The 16414-nt window shown below is 41.6% G+C and overlaps 1 protein-coding gene across 2 annotated transcripts in view; it reads left to right on the top strand.

The window, feature by feature from the left end:
* Positions 1-16414, top strand: part of LOC102808683 (voltage-dependent calcium channel subunit alpha-2/delta-3-like) — a 311772-nt gene that overhangs the window by 253387 nt on the left and 41971 nt on the right. For both annotated transcript variants that reach the window (XM_085496670.1, XM_085496668.1), the window contains exon 30: positions 478-551. In XM_085496670.1, coding sequence (XP_085352796.1) covers positions 478-551 — 74 coding nt within the window. The remainder of the gene's footprint in view (positions 1-477; positions 552-16414) is intronic.

Raw genomic sequence — 16414 nt, 5'->3', positions numbered from 1 at the left:
CTGTAGTCTACTAGTTAGTGAAGCATGTACGTCTGTATATCCAATATCATGTCTATCAACATATCTCTGATAACTCCATTGCATCTGTAGTCTACTAGTTAGTGAAGCATGTATGTCTGTATGTCCAATATCATGTCTATCAACATATCTCAGCTAACTCCATTGCATCTGTAGTCTGTTAGTTAGTGAAGCATGTATGTTTGTATGTCTAATGGCATGCCTATCTACATATGTCAGCTAAGTTCATTGCCCCCATACTCTGCTTGTTAGTGAAGCTTGTGAGTTTGTATGTCCCTACTCTATATGGAATATATAAATTCACTAAAGTAAATGGAGTTGCATTGAATGGACTTTTTTTTCAAGTTTGTAATTAAAAAAAAATGTGTTGTGCACCAAACAAAGGTTAGTACTATTTACTGTTCATGTCAAATTCAGATGAATAAAATTTCAACTGCACATTATTATTATCTTAATTAGGTTGGCAAGAGTTTTGGTGATATTAATAGTGCTATGATGACCACATTAACAGAAAGTGGAAACATTTTTCAAAGGTAATTTGAACTTCATTTGAAAATTTGAACATGATGCTTTTAATTTTAGTTGGGTTTATTGTATTTTGTAACAATTTGATGTAAGCTCTGACAGTTTGACTTGCCAATTGATGATAATCAGTGTAGGTCCTGGATGTCATTGTCTGTCAAATGATGGCAGTCATTGTTAACCTCTTACATCAACTGATGATGACCTGTCAAGTGTTTGTCCTGTAATGGTATCAGCTTGGGTCATATGATGTGATAAAAGTTTGTTTTTACCCAGGGGGTCATCTGCCAAGTGTTGATAGTGACTGTTGATTTCAAGTCACAGTTGGTCTCAGACCACTAGCCCCAAGTGTCAGTTGCTGGGAGTGACAGTTGGTCTCAGACCACCAGCCCTAATTGTCAGTTGCTGGGAGTGATAGTTGGTCTCAGACCACAAGCCCCAAGTGTGTGTTGCTGGGACTGGCAGTTCATCTCAGACCATCAGCCCCAATTGTCAGTTTATTGGAGTGACAGTTGGTCTCAGACCATCAGCCCCAATTGTCAGTTGCTGGGAGTGACAGTTGGTCTCAGACCATCAGCCCCAATTGTCAGTTGCTGGAAGTGACAGTTGGTCTCAGACCATCAGCCTCAAGTGTCATTAGGGACATGTTAAGTGATATCAATTGGTGACTACAGTCAGTGATTTGCCATGTAACAATAGTATTTATGACCAGTTTCTTAGTAAACCTGGTCGATGTAACAGCGGGAGCATGAGGCATGACACAGACAAAAAAAAAAACCTTAAACAAATTCTGATCCTTGAAAATTAGTCATTGTATGAAACTGAGGTCAATGTCTTGTCTATATTGCTATGTTGCAACATGATGAAGTAACTATTAGCCTTATGTAATGTTGGTACATTTTCTAATGAATCTATTTAAAAAAAAACATGCTAGTACGTACATACACACAACTTTTGATGTAACCAGATACACTGACATTGACTAAAGCTGCAGAGATTACAGAACAGATCAAAACTGCTGTCAATTGCCATGCTTACACCACAGCATCCTATCAGAGCTGAACTACTGCTCCTCCCACTGATTATCTCCAATGAATTTACATAGTCAGGGGCTGCCAGAGTTCAATTCAGTTTGATAAGAGCCGAACGAAACAGCTCCGTCAAATATAATGAAAACAACATGGCTGAAAACAATGTTGTTGTTTTTTACATGGCAAGGTTCTGTTGAGCTGGGAGAAAAAAGAAACAGTCATGAATCTGAGACACTCGTGTTATGATTCAGGTATCTTGAATCAAAAAGGTTACATGGTGGTTAAAATATGCTAAATGTGTTACAGCATATTTGCTTAAGTTAATGTCATCCAAATTCCCATTTTGTAATTGTTCAACTGTTGTGATATGTGTAACAGTTGTAAACCTAGTAGGAACACGTCGCCGTACCATGGCTTCTACAATTTTTAGCTTCCGTGAAACGAGCCTTATGTTTCTGTGACGCCGTGACTCTGTGACTAAAATTTGTTCCACTGATAACTCAAGATCTACATTTTCAATTCAAATGAAATTTGGCATACAGCTAATATATGATTAGTAGATTTGCTGATTAGATTTTTGTGCAATACCATGCATATTAATTAGCTAATTATTGCTTTAATTTATTTATAACTTAGTGGTGTTTGAAATTTCTGAACAAATATTTGACTTGGGTGAGTAGCCTAATTTGCATATTGCGATAACATATTCTGTCACAAAAATACTGGTAATATTTCATTTGAAGGTCTGAAAATGTGTGAGTTTTAGTATATAATGATTTAATATGTCATGATGGATGCTATTTGAGCAGATAGGGACTAAAAACATCAAATGTATGCGGCTTTATCAGTATTGCGAGTATGTATTCAATTTTACTTTGTTAATATTCATCAATAGACAACATCAAAAGCAGAATCCCGTACAACTTTTTTCCAATCTTGATTCACAAATGTGCTGGTTACATGTAGGCCTTTCATGCACTGCGGGCCCACGTCACTTAGACAAATAGCTGAATCACTTTTGTTTCGCCCGTGATTCTTGGAATCCTGTTCGCAATGCTTAAGTTGAGAGAGCGGGGCCTGCAAAGTAATAATTTATCCATTGTTTCGGCAAGATCTATCCTATGCACTGTGGTTAATTGTGGTTTTTACTCCATCGCTGGTGATCACCAAGAATTAAAAAAAAACAAGTAAAATTATGTCGCATTGGGAAATAAACCATAAATAAATAGAAGCAAAAATGCTTCAAATGCAGATAAAACGACTGAAGAAAAAAAGAACCCTGACCTCTGGAAATACCTCATTCATAAAGGGCCTCATTACCGAGGAGCACCACGGGAGCGGTGTAAGCATGTGGTGACATTGCGGCCGATGCATGCTGGGTTACAAGGGGGATTCTGATCGAGGTAGCAAAGATGGAGGCACAGACTGCATGTTTTTCTGGGATGTTTAAAAACAACATCTCGTAGGCGATTTTCATGTAATTTCTAAGATATCATCAATGAATCGTTTTAATTAACAAAACATTCTAAATTGGTGTATTTTTATACCAAAAAAGTCAGGGAACGGTGATCGCAGCACCAGCGGTGAATAACCGTGGTGATCATAGCGTTACATATAAGGTATCGATAGATCAATGAAAAAATGCTGACTTGAGTTTTGAAATGCTGTTGTAGAAAACAAATTGTATTTATTGATTTATTAATTATTAAGTATTAATTAAATTAACCCGCAATCTGAAAGACTTTACAAATTTAACCAAAAGATTCCCCACGTCATATGAATAGACATGGGCACTAAAACTGTATTTATTGTACAAAAAATAATGATGAACCACTTACCTTCATGGATAATGATACATGTATATTCATAACAATACATTTTTTGCTGTTCCTATTTCAAACTTTATTTGACTTGATGCATACATAAAATACAATGAAATGATATAAAATATATGAGCTATAAAAATATCTCTTCTTTATTGTAGTTACTGTATCACAATGTTTGTTTGAGAAACTAATTATTATGCAAATACATTATGCAAATTAACTGCAATGCTCGGCATGGACTCTGGGGAGAACACAGATGTATTTAAGTTAATAAAAATACTGGGAACAAATGTAGTCAGGTTTGTAAAAATCTGAGCGAAGCCAGTGGAATCACAGATGCTCGTTAGACCTGGGATTGCCGATTTTCTGCCAAAATATAAGAAAATCATTCCTATTTGCTGATTGATTGTAATAAGAGAACCAATGAGATATTTAAGAACCACTTTATTCATTATAAAATGAAAATCTATATTTTACCACTATTTACGGACTGAGAGTGTACTGAAGGTCGGACACTTCGCTGCCAATATCCCCAACATTGCTCTCAGGAAAACATCAAAAGCTAACACTTACATGACAACTTCTGCGCTAATAACCAACAAGGTGGTGTCACAAATATCACAAAATACTAGATGTAGCCCAAATCTCTGTAACAATTAACTTAAAATAAATAAATTGTATGTTTTCCGTAAAAAAAATTACGAGAGTACAAGTATTCCTATAAAAGTAGCTGTTTTTACATGTTTAATAGTTATTGTTCTTTTTAAAGTCGTCTTTCAGATTGTGTCTCTATTACAGTTAACTTTCGCAGTGTCCTTTGTTTACAAGTATAGTGTTCTCACATACTTTTCAAAATGCCCATGTCAAAATCTAGTGTTTCCATATATGTCATAGTTTCTTGATCAATTTTATTGATATTTGGTGAAAGTATGGATTGACCTACATTCGATTACATTCACTTATTATGCAAAGCCTGTACCTTTATCATACTTGCTCTGATCACACGGGAGCTATTTACAGTTTAACATTGATTAACTTTGGTGTCTTTTAAAAGTGTTTTCAACTTCTTTTGGATCTGTTTCAAGTTTTTGTGGCATAATTTCATACATCATTTTTCGGTTTCCTGTTGAGCTATCAATCTAGTGCAGTATTTCTTTATTCTGCCATATAGATATTAGGGTGCGTATCTCTTTGTCGAGCCTAAAATTTCACGAAATTAATTGAAATAAGATGATTGAGGCCATGGTTTCGGCCTGATAGTTGGGCTTGATGCCTATACATGGTAGAAGCCATGTCGAGGCCCAATCCTATATCAGTTCAACCCTAGTGTTTATTGGAGCTGAACTTGGCTTGGGCTGACTCAAATCGAGCGCATATACATGGTCATTTTTGATGGCTCGAGCCATGGGCCCCGGTAAAATGTTGTTGTGTAAAAATAGCAACAGACACAGCAATGCACAGAGTTAACAAATTTGATCATTTCATACTGCTCTGTAATTGTAAATGATGTCAACCTCATGTTAGTTTTTGCAGTGTATGACAGCCATATGTAACAACCACTGACCTATCAAGTGATGACAGTGTTTGTCGGACCTAGGTTAGCTTAAGGTAACAACCACTGACCTATCAAGTGGTGACAGTGTATGACATCCCGAGGTATCAATCACTGACCTATCAAGTGATGACAGTGTATGACATCCCCAGGTATCAACCACTGACCTATCAAGTTGTGACAGTGTATGACATCCCGAGGTAGCAATCACTGACCTATCAAGTGATGACAGTGTATGGCAGCCCAAGGTATCAACCACTGACCTATCAAGTGATGACAGTGTATGACATCCCCAGGTATCAAACACTGACCTATCATATGATGACAGTGTATGACATCCCCAGGTATCAACCACTGACCTATCATATGATGACAGTGTATGACATCCCCAGGTATCAACCACTGACCTATCAAGTGATGACAGTGTATGACATCCCCAGGTATCAACCACTGACCTATCAAGTGATGACAGTGTATGACATCCCCATGTATCAACCACTGACCTATCAAGTGGTGACAGTGTATGACATCCCCAGGTATCAAACACTGACTTATCATATGATGACAGTGTATGACATCCCCAGGTATCAACCACTGACCTATCAAGTGGTGACAGTGTATGACATCCCCAGGTATCAACCACTGACCTATCATATGATGACAGTGTACATGTATATAAGACCTAGGTAACAACCACTGACCTATAACGTGATGACAGTGTATGACATTCCCAGGTATCAACCACTGACCTATCAAGTGGTGACAGTGTATGACATCCCCAGGTATCAAACACTGACCTATCATATGATGACAGTGTATGACATCCCCAGGTATCAACCACTGACCTATCAAGTGATGACAGTGTATGACATCCCCAGGTATCAACCACTGACCTATCAAGTGATGAGAGAGTATGACAGCCCAAGGTATCAACCTATCATGTGATGACAGTGTATGTCAGTCCCAGGTATCAACCACTGACCTGTCAAGTGATGACAGTGTATGTCAGTCCCAGGTATCAACCACTGACCTATCAAGTGATGACAGTGTATGTCAGTCCCAGGTATCAATCAATGACCTATCAAGTGATGACAGTGTATGTTAGACCTATGTATCAACCACTGACCTATCAAGTGATGACAGTGTATACAGCCCCAGGTATCACCTACTGACCTATCGAGTGATGACAGTGTATCACCACCCCAGGTATCAACCACTGATCTATCAAGTGATGACAGTGTATGTTAGACCTAGGTATCAGCCACTGACCTATCAAGTGACGACAGTGTATGTTAGACATAGGTATCAACCACTGACCTATCAAGTGATGACAGTGTATGTTAGACCTATGTATCAACCACTGACCTATCAAGTGATGACAGTGTATACAGCCCCAGGTATCAACCACTGACCTATCAAGTGATGACAGTGTATACAGCCCCAGGTATCACCCTCTGACCTATCGAGTGATGACAGTGTATCACCACCCCAGGTATCAACCACTGATCTATCAAGTGATGACAGTGTATGTTAGACCTAGGTATCAGCCACTGACCTATCAAGTGACGACAGTGTATGTTAGACCTAGGTATCAACCACTAACCTATCAAGTGATGACAGTGTATGTTAGACCTATCTATCAACCACTGACCCATCAAGTGATGACAGTGTATACAGCCCCAGGTATCAACCACTGACCTATCAAGTGATGACAGTGTATACAGCCCCAGGTATCAACCACTTACCTATCAAGTGATGACAGTGTATGTTAGACCTAGGTATCAACCACTGACCTATCGAGTGATGACAGTGTATCACAGCCCCAGGTATCAACCATTGACCTATCAAGTGATGACAGTGTTTGACAGTGTATCAACCTATATCATGTCATGTGATGACAGTGCATGACAGCCCTAGGTATCAACTACTGACCTATCAAGTGATGACAGTGTATGTTAGACCTAGGTATCAGTCACTGACCTATCAAGTGATGAGATGGTATGACAGCCCAAGGTATCAACCTATCAAGTGATGACAGTGTATGTCAGTCCCAGGTATCAACCACTGACCTATCAAGTGATGACAGTGTATCTCAGCCCAAGGTATCAACCATTGACCTATCAAGTGATGGCAGTGTTTGACATCCCCAGGTATCAACCACTGACCTGTCATGTGAAGACAGTGTATGACAGCCCTAGGTATCAACCACTGACCTATCAAGTGATGACAGTGTATGTCAGCCCCAGGTATCAATTAATGACCTATCGAGTGATGACAGTGTTTGACATCCCCAGGTATCAACCACTGACATGTCATGTGATGACAATGTATGACAGCCTTTAGGTATCAACCACTGATCTATCAATTTATGACAGTGTATGATAGATCTAGGTATCAGCCACTGACCTATCAAGTGACGACAGTGTATGTTAGACCTAGGTATCAACCACTGACCTATCAAGTGATGACAGTGTATGTTAGACCTAGGTATCAGCCACTGACCTATCAAGTGACGACAGTGTATGTTAGACATATATATCAACCACTGACCTATCAAGTGATGACAGTGTATACAGCCCCAGGTATCAGCCACTGACCTATCAAATGATGACAATGTATCTCAACCCAAGGTATCAATCATTGACCTATCAAGTGATGGCAGTGTTTGACATCCCCAGGTATCAATCACTGACCTGTCATGTGAAGACAGTGTATGACAGCCCTAGGTATCAACCACTGACCTATCAAGTGATGACAGTGTATATTAGACCTAGGTATCAGCCACTGACCTATCAAGTTATGACAGGGTATGACAGCCCCAGGTATCACCACTGACCTATCAAGTGGCGACAGTGTATGTTAGACCTTGGTATCAACCACTGACCTATCAAGTGATGACAGTGTATACAGCCCAAGGTATCAACCACTGACCTATCAAGTGATGACAGTGTATACAGCCCCAGGTATCACCCTCTGACCTATCGAGTGATGACAGTGTATCACCACCCCAGGTATCAACCACTGATCTATCAAGTGATGGCAGTGTATGTTAGACCTATGTATCAGCCACTGACCTATCAAGTGACGACAGTGTATGTTAGACCTAGGTATCAACCACTAACCTATCAAGTGATGACAGTGTATGTTAGACCTATGTATCAACCACTGACCCATCAAGTGATGACAGTGTATACAGCCCCAGGTATCAACCACTGACCTATCAAGTGATGACAGTGTATACAGCCCCAGGTATCAACCACTGACCTATCAAGTGATGACAGTGTATGTTAGACCTAGGTATCAGTCACTGACCTATCAAGTGATGAGATGGTATGACAGCCCAAGGTATCAACCTATCAAGTGATGAGAGTGTATGTCAGTCCCAGGTATCAACCACTGACCTATCAAGTGATGACAGTGTATGTTAGACCTAGGTATCAGCCACTGACCTATCAAGTGACGACAGTGTATGTTAGACCTATATATCAACCACTGACCTATCAAGTGATGACAGTGTATACAGCCCCAGGTATCAACCACTGACCTATCAAATGATGACAGTGTATCTCAACCCAAGATATCAACCATTGACCTATCAAGTGATGGCAGTGTTTGACATCCCCAGGTATCAACCACTGACCTGTCATGTGAAGACAGTGTATGACAGCCCTAGGTATCAACCACTGACCTATCAAGTGATGACAGTGTATATTAGACCTAGGTATCAGCCACTGACCTATCAAGTTATGACAGTGTATCACAGCCCCAGGTATCAGCCACTGACCTATGAAGTGACGACAGTGTATGTTAGACCTAGGTATCAACCACTGACCTATCAAGTGATGACAGTGTATGTTAGACCTATGTATCAACCACTGACCTATCAAGTGATGACAGTGTATACAGCCCCAGGTATCAACCACTGACCTATCGAGTGATGATAGTGTATGTTAGACCTAGGTTTCAACCACTGACCTATCAAGTGATGACAGTGTATCACAGCCCCAGGTATCAACCATTGACCTATCAAGTGATGACAGTGTTTGACATCCCCAGGTATCAACCTCTATCATGTCATGTGATGACAGTGCATGACAGCCCTAGGTATCAACTACTGACCTATCAAGTGATGACAGTGTATGTTAGACCAAGGTATCAGTCACTGACCTATCAAGTGATGAGAGGGTATGACAGCCCAAGGTATCAACCTATCATGTGATGACAGTGTATGTCAGTCCCAGGTATCAACCACTGACCTGTCAAGTGATGACAGTGTATGTCAGTCCCAGGTATCAACCACTGACCTATCAAGTGATGACAGTGTATGTCAGTCCCAGGTATCAATCAATGACCTATCAAGTGATGACAGTGTATGTTAGACCTATGTATCAACCACTGACCTATCAAGTGATGACAGTGTATACAGCCCCAGGTATCAACCTCTGACCTATCGAGTGATGACAGTGTATCACCACCCCAGGTATCAACCACTGATCTATCAAGTGATGACAGTGTATGTTAGACCTAGGTATCAGCCACTGACCTATCAAGTGACGACAGTGTATGTTAGACCTAGGTATCAACCACTGACCTATCAATTGATGACAGTGTATGTTAGACCTATGTATCAACCACTGACCTATCAAGTGATGACAGTGTATACAGCCCCAGGTATCAACCACTGACCTATCAAGTGATGACAGTGTATACAGCCCCAAGTAACAACCACTGACCTATCGAGTGATGACAGTGTATGTTAAACCTAGGTATCAACTACTGACCTATCAAGTGATGACAGTGTATGTTAGACCTAGGTATCAGTCACTGACCTATCAAGTGATGAGATGGTATGACAGCCCAAGGTATCAATCTATCAAGTGATGACAGTGTATGTCAGTCCCAGGTATCAACCACTGACCTATCAAGTGATGACAGTATATGTCAGTCCCAGGTATCAATCAATGACCTATCAAGTGATGACAGTGTATGACATCCCCAGGTATCGACCACTGACATGTCATGTGATGACAATGTATGACAGCCTTTAGGTATCAACCACTGATCTATCAATTGATGACAGTGTATGTTAGACCTAGGTATCAGCCACTGACCTATCAAGTGATGACAGGGTTTGTTAGACCTAGGTATCAACCACTGACCTATCAAGTGATGACAGTGTATGTTAGACCTAGGTATCAGCCACTGACCTATCAAAAGACGACAGTGTATGTTAGACCTAGGTATCAACCACTGACCTATCGAGTGATGATAGTGTATGTTAGACCTAGGTTTCAACCACTGACCTATCAAGTGATGACAGTGTATCACAGCCCCAGGTATCTACCATTGACCTATCAAGTGATGACAGTGTTTGACATCCCCAGGTATCGACCTCTATCATGTCATGTGATGACAGTGCATGACAGCCCTAGGTATCAACTACTGACCTATCAAGTGATGACAGTGTATGTTAGACCAAGGTATCAGTCACTGACCTATCAAGTGATGAGAGGGTATGACAGCCCAAGGTATCAACCTATCATGTGATGACAGTGTATGTCAGTCCCAGGTATCAACCACTGACCTGTCAAGTGATGACAGTGTATGTCAGTCCCAGGTATCAACCACTGACCTATCAAGTGATGACAGTGTATGTCAGTCCCAGGTATCAATCAATGACCTATCAAGTGATGACAGTGTATGTTAGACCTATGTATCAACCACTGACCTATCAAGTGATGACAGTGTATACAGCCCCAGGTATCAACCTCTGACCTATCGAGTGATGACAGTGTATCACCACCCCAGGTATCAACCACTGATCTATCAAGTGATGACAGTGTATGTTAGACCTAGGTATCAGCCACTGACCTATCAAGTGACGACAGTGTATGTTAGACCTAGGTATCAACCACTGACCTATCAATTGATGACAGTGTATGTTAGACCTATGTATCAACCACTGACCTATCAAGTGATGACAGTGTATACAGCCCCAGGTATCAACCACTGACCTATCAAGTGATGACAGTGTATACAGCCCCAAGTAACAACCACTGACCTATCGAGTGATGACAGTGTATGTTAGACCTAGGTATCAACTACTGACCTATCAAGTGATGACAGTGTATGTTAGACCTAGGTATCAATCTATCAAGTGATGACAGTGTATGTCAGTCCCAGGTATCAACCACTGACCTATCAAGTGATGACAGTATATGTCTGTCCCAGGTATCAATCAATGACCTATCAAGTGATGACAGTGTATGACATCCCCAGGTATCGACCACTGACATGTCATGTGATGACAATGTATGACAGCCTTTAGGTATCAACCACTGATCTATCAATTGATGACAGTGTATGTTAGACCTAGGTATCAGCCACTGACCTATCAAGTGATGACAGTGTTTGTTAGACCTAGGTATCAACCACTGACCTATCAAGTGATGACAGTGTATGTTAGACCTAGGTATCAGCCACTGACCTATCAAAAGACGACAGTGTATGTTAGACCTAGGTATCAACCACTGACCTATCGAGTGATGATAGTGTATGTTAGACCTAGGTTTCAACCACTGACCTATCAAGTGATGACAGTGTATCACAGCCCCAGGTATCTACCATTGACCTATCAAGTGATGACAGTGTTTGACATCCCCAGGTATCAACCTCTATCATGTCATGTGATGACAGTGCATGACAGCCCTAGGTATCAACTACTGACCTATCAAGTGATGTCAGTGTATGTTAGACCAAGGTATCAATCACTGACCTATCAAGTGATGAGAGGGTATGACAGCCCAAGGTATCAACCTATCATGTGATGACAGTGTATGTCAGTCCCAGGTATCAACCACTGACCTGTCAAGTGATGACAGTGTATGTCAGTCCCAGGTATCAACCACTGACCTATCAAGTGATGACAGTGTATGTCAGTCCCAGGTATCAATCAATGACCTATCAAGTGATGACAGTGTATGTTAGACCTATGTATCAACCACTGACCTATCAAGTGATGACAGTGTATACAGCCTCAGGTATCAACCTCTGACCTATCGAGTGATGACAGTGTATCACCACCCCAGGTATCAACCACTGATCTATCAAGTGATGACAGTGTATGTTAGACCTAGGTATCAGCCACTGACCTATCAAGTGACGACAGTGTATGTTAGATCTAGGTATCAACCACTGACCTATCAAGTGATGACAGTGTATGTTAGACCTATGTATCAACCACTGACCTATCAAGTGATGACAGTGTATACAGCCCCAGGTATCAACCACTGACCTATCAAGTGATGACAGTGTATACAGCCCCAAGTAACAACCACTGACCTATCGAGTGATGACATTGTATGTTAGACCTAGGTATCAACTACTGACCTATCAAGTGATGACAGTGTATGTTAGACCTAGGTATCAGTCACTGACCTATCAAGTGATGAGATGGTATGACAGCCCAAGGTATCAACCTATCAAGTGATGACAGTGTATGTCAGTCCCAGGTATCAACCACTGACCTATCAAGTGATGACAGTGTATCTCAGCCCAAGGTATCAACCATTGACCTATCAAGTGATGGCAGTGTTTGACATCCCCAGGTATCAACCACTGACCTGTCATGTGAAGACAGTGTATGACAGCCCTAGGTATCAACCACTGACCTATCAAGTGATGACAGTGTATGTCAGTCCCAGGTATCAATCAATGACCTATCGAGTGATGACAGTGTATGACATCCCCAGGTATCAACCACTGACATGTCATGTTATGACAATGTATGACAGCCTTTAGGTATAAACCACTGATCTATCAATTGATGACAGTGTATGTTAGACCTAGGTATCAGCCACTGACCTATCAAGTGACGACAGTGTATGTTAGACCTAGGTATCAACCACTGACCTATCAAGTGATGACAGTGTATGTTAGACCTAGGTATCAGCCACTGACCTATCAAGTGACGACAGTGTATGTTAGACCTATATATCAACCACTGACCTATCAAGTGATGACAGTGTATACAGCCCCAGGTATCAACCTCTGACCTATCAAATGATGACAGTGTATCTCAACCCAAGGTATCAACCATTGACCTATCAAGTGATGACAGTGTAGGTCAGTCCCAGGTATCAACCACTGACCTATCAAGTTATGACAGGGTATGACAGTCCCAGGTATCAGCCACTGACCTATCAAGTGACGACAGTGTATGTTAGACCTAGGTATCAACCACTGACCTATCAAGTGATGACAGTGTATGTTAGACCTATGTATCAACCACTGACCTATCAAGTGATGACAGTGTATACAGCCCCAGGTATCAACCACTGACCTATCGAGTGATGATAGTGTATGTTAGACCTAGGTTTCAACCACTGACCTATCAAGTGATGACAGTGTATCACAGCCCCAGGTATCAACCATTGACCTATCAAGTGATGACAGTGTTTGACATCCCCAGGTATCAACCTCTATCATGTCATGTGATGACAGTGCATGACAGCCCTAGGTATCAACTACTGACCTATCAAGTGATGACAGTGTATGTTAGACCAAGGTATCAGTCACTGACCTATCAAGTGATGAGAGGGTATGACAGCCCAAGGTATCAACCTATCATGTGATGACAGTGTATGTCAGTCCCAGGTATCAACCACTGACCTGTCAAGTGATGACAGTGTATGTCAGTCCCAGGTATCAATCAATGACCTATCAAGTGATGACAGTGTATGTTAGACCTATGTATCAACCACTGACCTATCAAGTGATGACAGTGTATACAGCCCCAGGTATCAACCTCTGACCTATCGAGTGATGACAGTGTATCACCACCCCAGGTATCAACCACTGATCTATCAAGTGATGACAGTGTATGTTAGACCTAGGTATCAGCCACTGACCTATCAAGTGACGACAGTGTATGTTAGACCTAGGTATCGACCACTGACCTATCAAGTGATGACAGTGTATGTTAGACCTATGTATCAACCACTGACCTATCAAGTGATGACAGTGTATACAGCCCCACGTATCAACCACTGACCTATCAAGTGATGACAGTGTATACAGCCCCAAGTAACAACCACTGACCTATCGAGTGATGACAGTGTATGTTAGACCTAGGTATCAACCACTGACCTATCGAGTGATGACAGTGTATGTTAGACCTAGGTATCAGTCACTGACCTATCAAGTGATGAGAGGGTATGACAGCCCAAGGTATCAACCAATCAAGTGATGACAGTGTATGTCAGTCCCAGGTATCAACCACTGACCTATCAAGTGATGACAGTGTATCTCAGCCCAAGGTATCAACCATTGACCTATCAAGTGATGGCAGTGTTTGACATCCCAGGTATCAACCACTGACCTGTCATGTGAAGACAGAGTATGACAGCCCTAGGTATCAACCACTGACCTATCAAGTGATGACAGTGTATATTAGACCTAGGTATCAGCCACTGACCTATCAAGTTATGACAGCCCCAGGTGTCAACCACTGACCTATCAAGTGATGACAGTGTTTGACATCCCCAGATATCAACCACAGACCTGTCATGTGATGACAGTGTATGACAGACCAAGGTATCAGTCACTGACCTATCAAGTGATGAGAGGTTATGACAGCCCAAGGTATCAACCTATCATGTGATGACAGTGTATGTCAGTCCCAGGTATCAACCACTGACCTGTCAAGTGATGACAGTGTATGTCAGTCCCAGGTATCAATCAATGACCTATCAAGTGATGACAGTGTATGTTAGACCTATGTATCAACCACTGACCTATCAAGTGATGACAGTGTATACAGCCCCAGGTATCAACCCCTGACCTATCGAGTGATGACAGTGTATCACCACCCCAGGTATCAACCACTGATCTATCGTGTGATGACAGTGTATGTTAGACCTAGGTATCACCACTGACCTATCAAGTGATGACAGTGTATGAGAGCCCCAGGTATCAACCACTGACCTATCAAATGATGACAGTGTATCTCAACCCAAGGTATCAACCATTGACCTATCAAGTGATGGCAGTGTTTGACATCCCCAGGTATCAACCACTGACCTGTCATGTGAAGACAGTGTATGACAGCCCTAGGTATCAACCACTGACCTATCAAGTGATGACAGTGTATATTAGACCTAGGTATCAGCCACTGACCTATCAAGTTATGACAGGGTATGACAGCCCCAGGTATCAGCCACTGACCTATCAAGTGACGACAGTGTATGTTAGACCTAGGTATCAGCCACTGACCTATCAAGTGACGACAGTGTATGTTAGACCTATATATCAACCACTGACCTATCAAGTGATGACAGTGTATACAGCCCCAGGTATCAACCTCTGACCTATCAAATGATGACAGTGTATCTCAACCCAAGGTATCAACCATTGACCTATCAAGTGATGACAGTGTATGTCAGTCCCAGGTATTAACCACTGACCTATCAAGTTATGACAGGGTATGACAGCCCCAGGTATCAGCCACTGACCTATCAAGTGACGACAGTGTATGTTAGACCTAGGTATCAACCACTGACCTATCAAGTGATGACAGTGTATGTTAAACCTATGTATCAACCACTGACCTATCAAGTGATGACAGTGTATACAGCCCCAGGTATCAACCACTGACCTATCGAGTGATGATAGTGTATGTTAGACCTAGGTTTCAACCACTGACCTATCAAATGATGACAGTGTATCACAGCCCCAGGTATCAACCATTGACCTATCAAGTGATGACAGTGTTTGACATCCCCAGGTATCAACCTCTATCATGTCATGTGAGACAGTGCATGACAGCCCTAGGTATCAACTACTGACCTATCAAGTGATGACAGTGTATGTTAGACCAAGGTATCAGTCACTGACCTATCAAGTGATGAGAGGGTATGACAGCCCAAGGTATCAACCTATCATGTGATGACAGTGTATGTCAGTCCCAGGTATCAACCACTGACCTGTCAAGTGATGACAGTGTATGTCAGTCCCAGGTATCAACCACTGACCTATCAAGTGATGACAGTGTATGTCAGTCCCAGGTATCAATCAATGACCTATCAAGTGATGACAGTGTATGTTAGACCTATGTATCAACCACTGACCTATCAAGTGATGACAGTGTATACAGCCCCAGGTATCAACCTCTGACCTATCGAGTGATGACAGTGTATCACCACCCCAGGTATCAACCACTGATCTATCAAGTGATGACAGTGTATGTTAGACCTAGGTATCAGCCACTGACCTATCAAGTGACGACAGTGTATGTTAGACCTAGGTATCAACCACTGACCTATCAAGTGATGACAGTGTATGTTAGACCTATGTATCAACCACTGACCTATCAAGTGATGACAGTGTATACAGCCCCAAGTAACAACCACTGACCTATCGAGTGATGACAGTGTATGTTAGACCTAGGTATCAACCACTGACCTATC

Source organism: Saccoglossus kowalevskii, chromosome 3, assembly GCF_978046115.1.
Source record: "Saccoglossus kowalevskii chromosome 3, keSacKowa6.1, whole genome shotgun sequence".
In the NCBI taxonomy this organism is placed as follows: domain Eukaryota; kingdom Metazoa; phylum Hemichordata; class Enteropneusta; family Harrimaniidae; genus Saccoglossus; species Saccoglossus kowalevskii.
The sequence above is the reverse complement of the archived record's forward strand: the minus strand, read 5'-3'. Positions and strand labels throughout refer to the sequence as shown.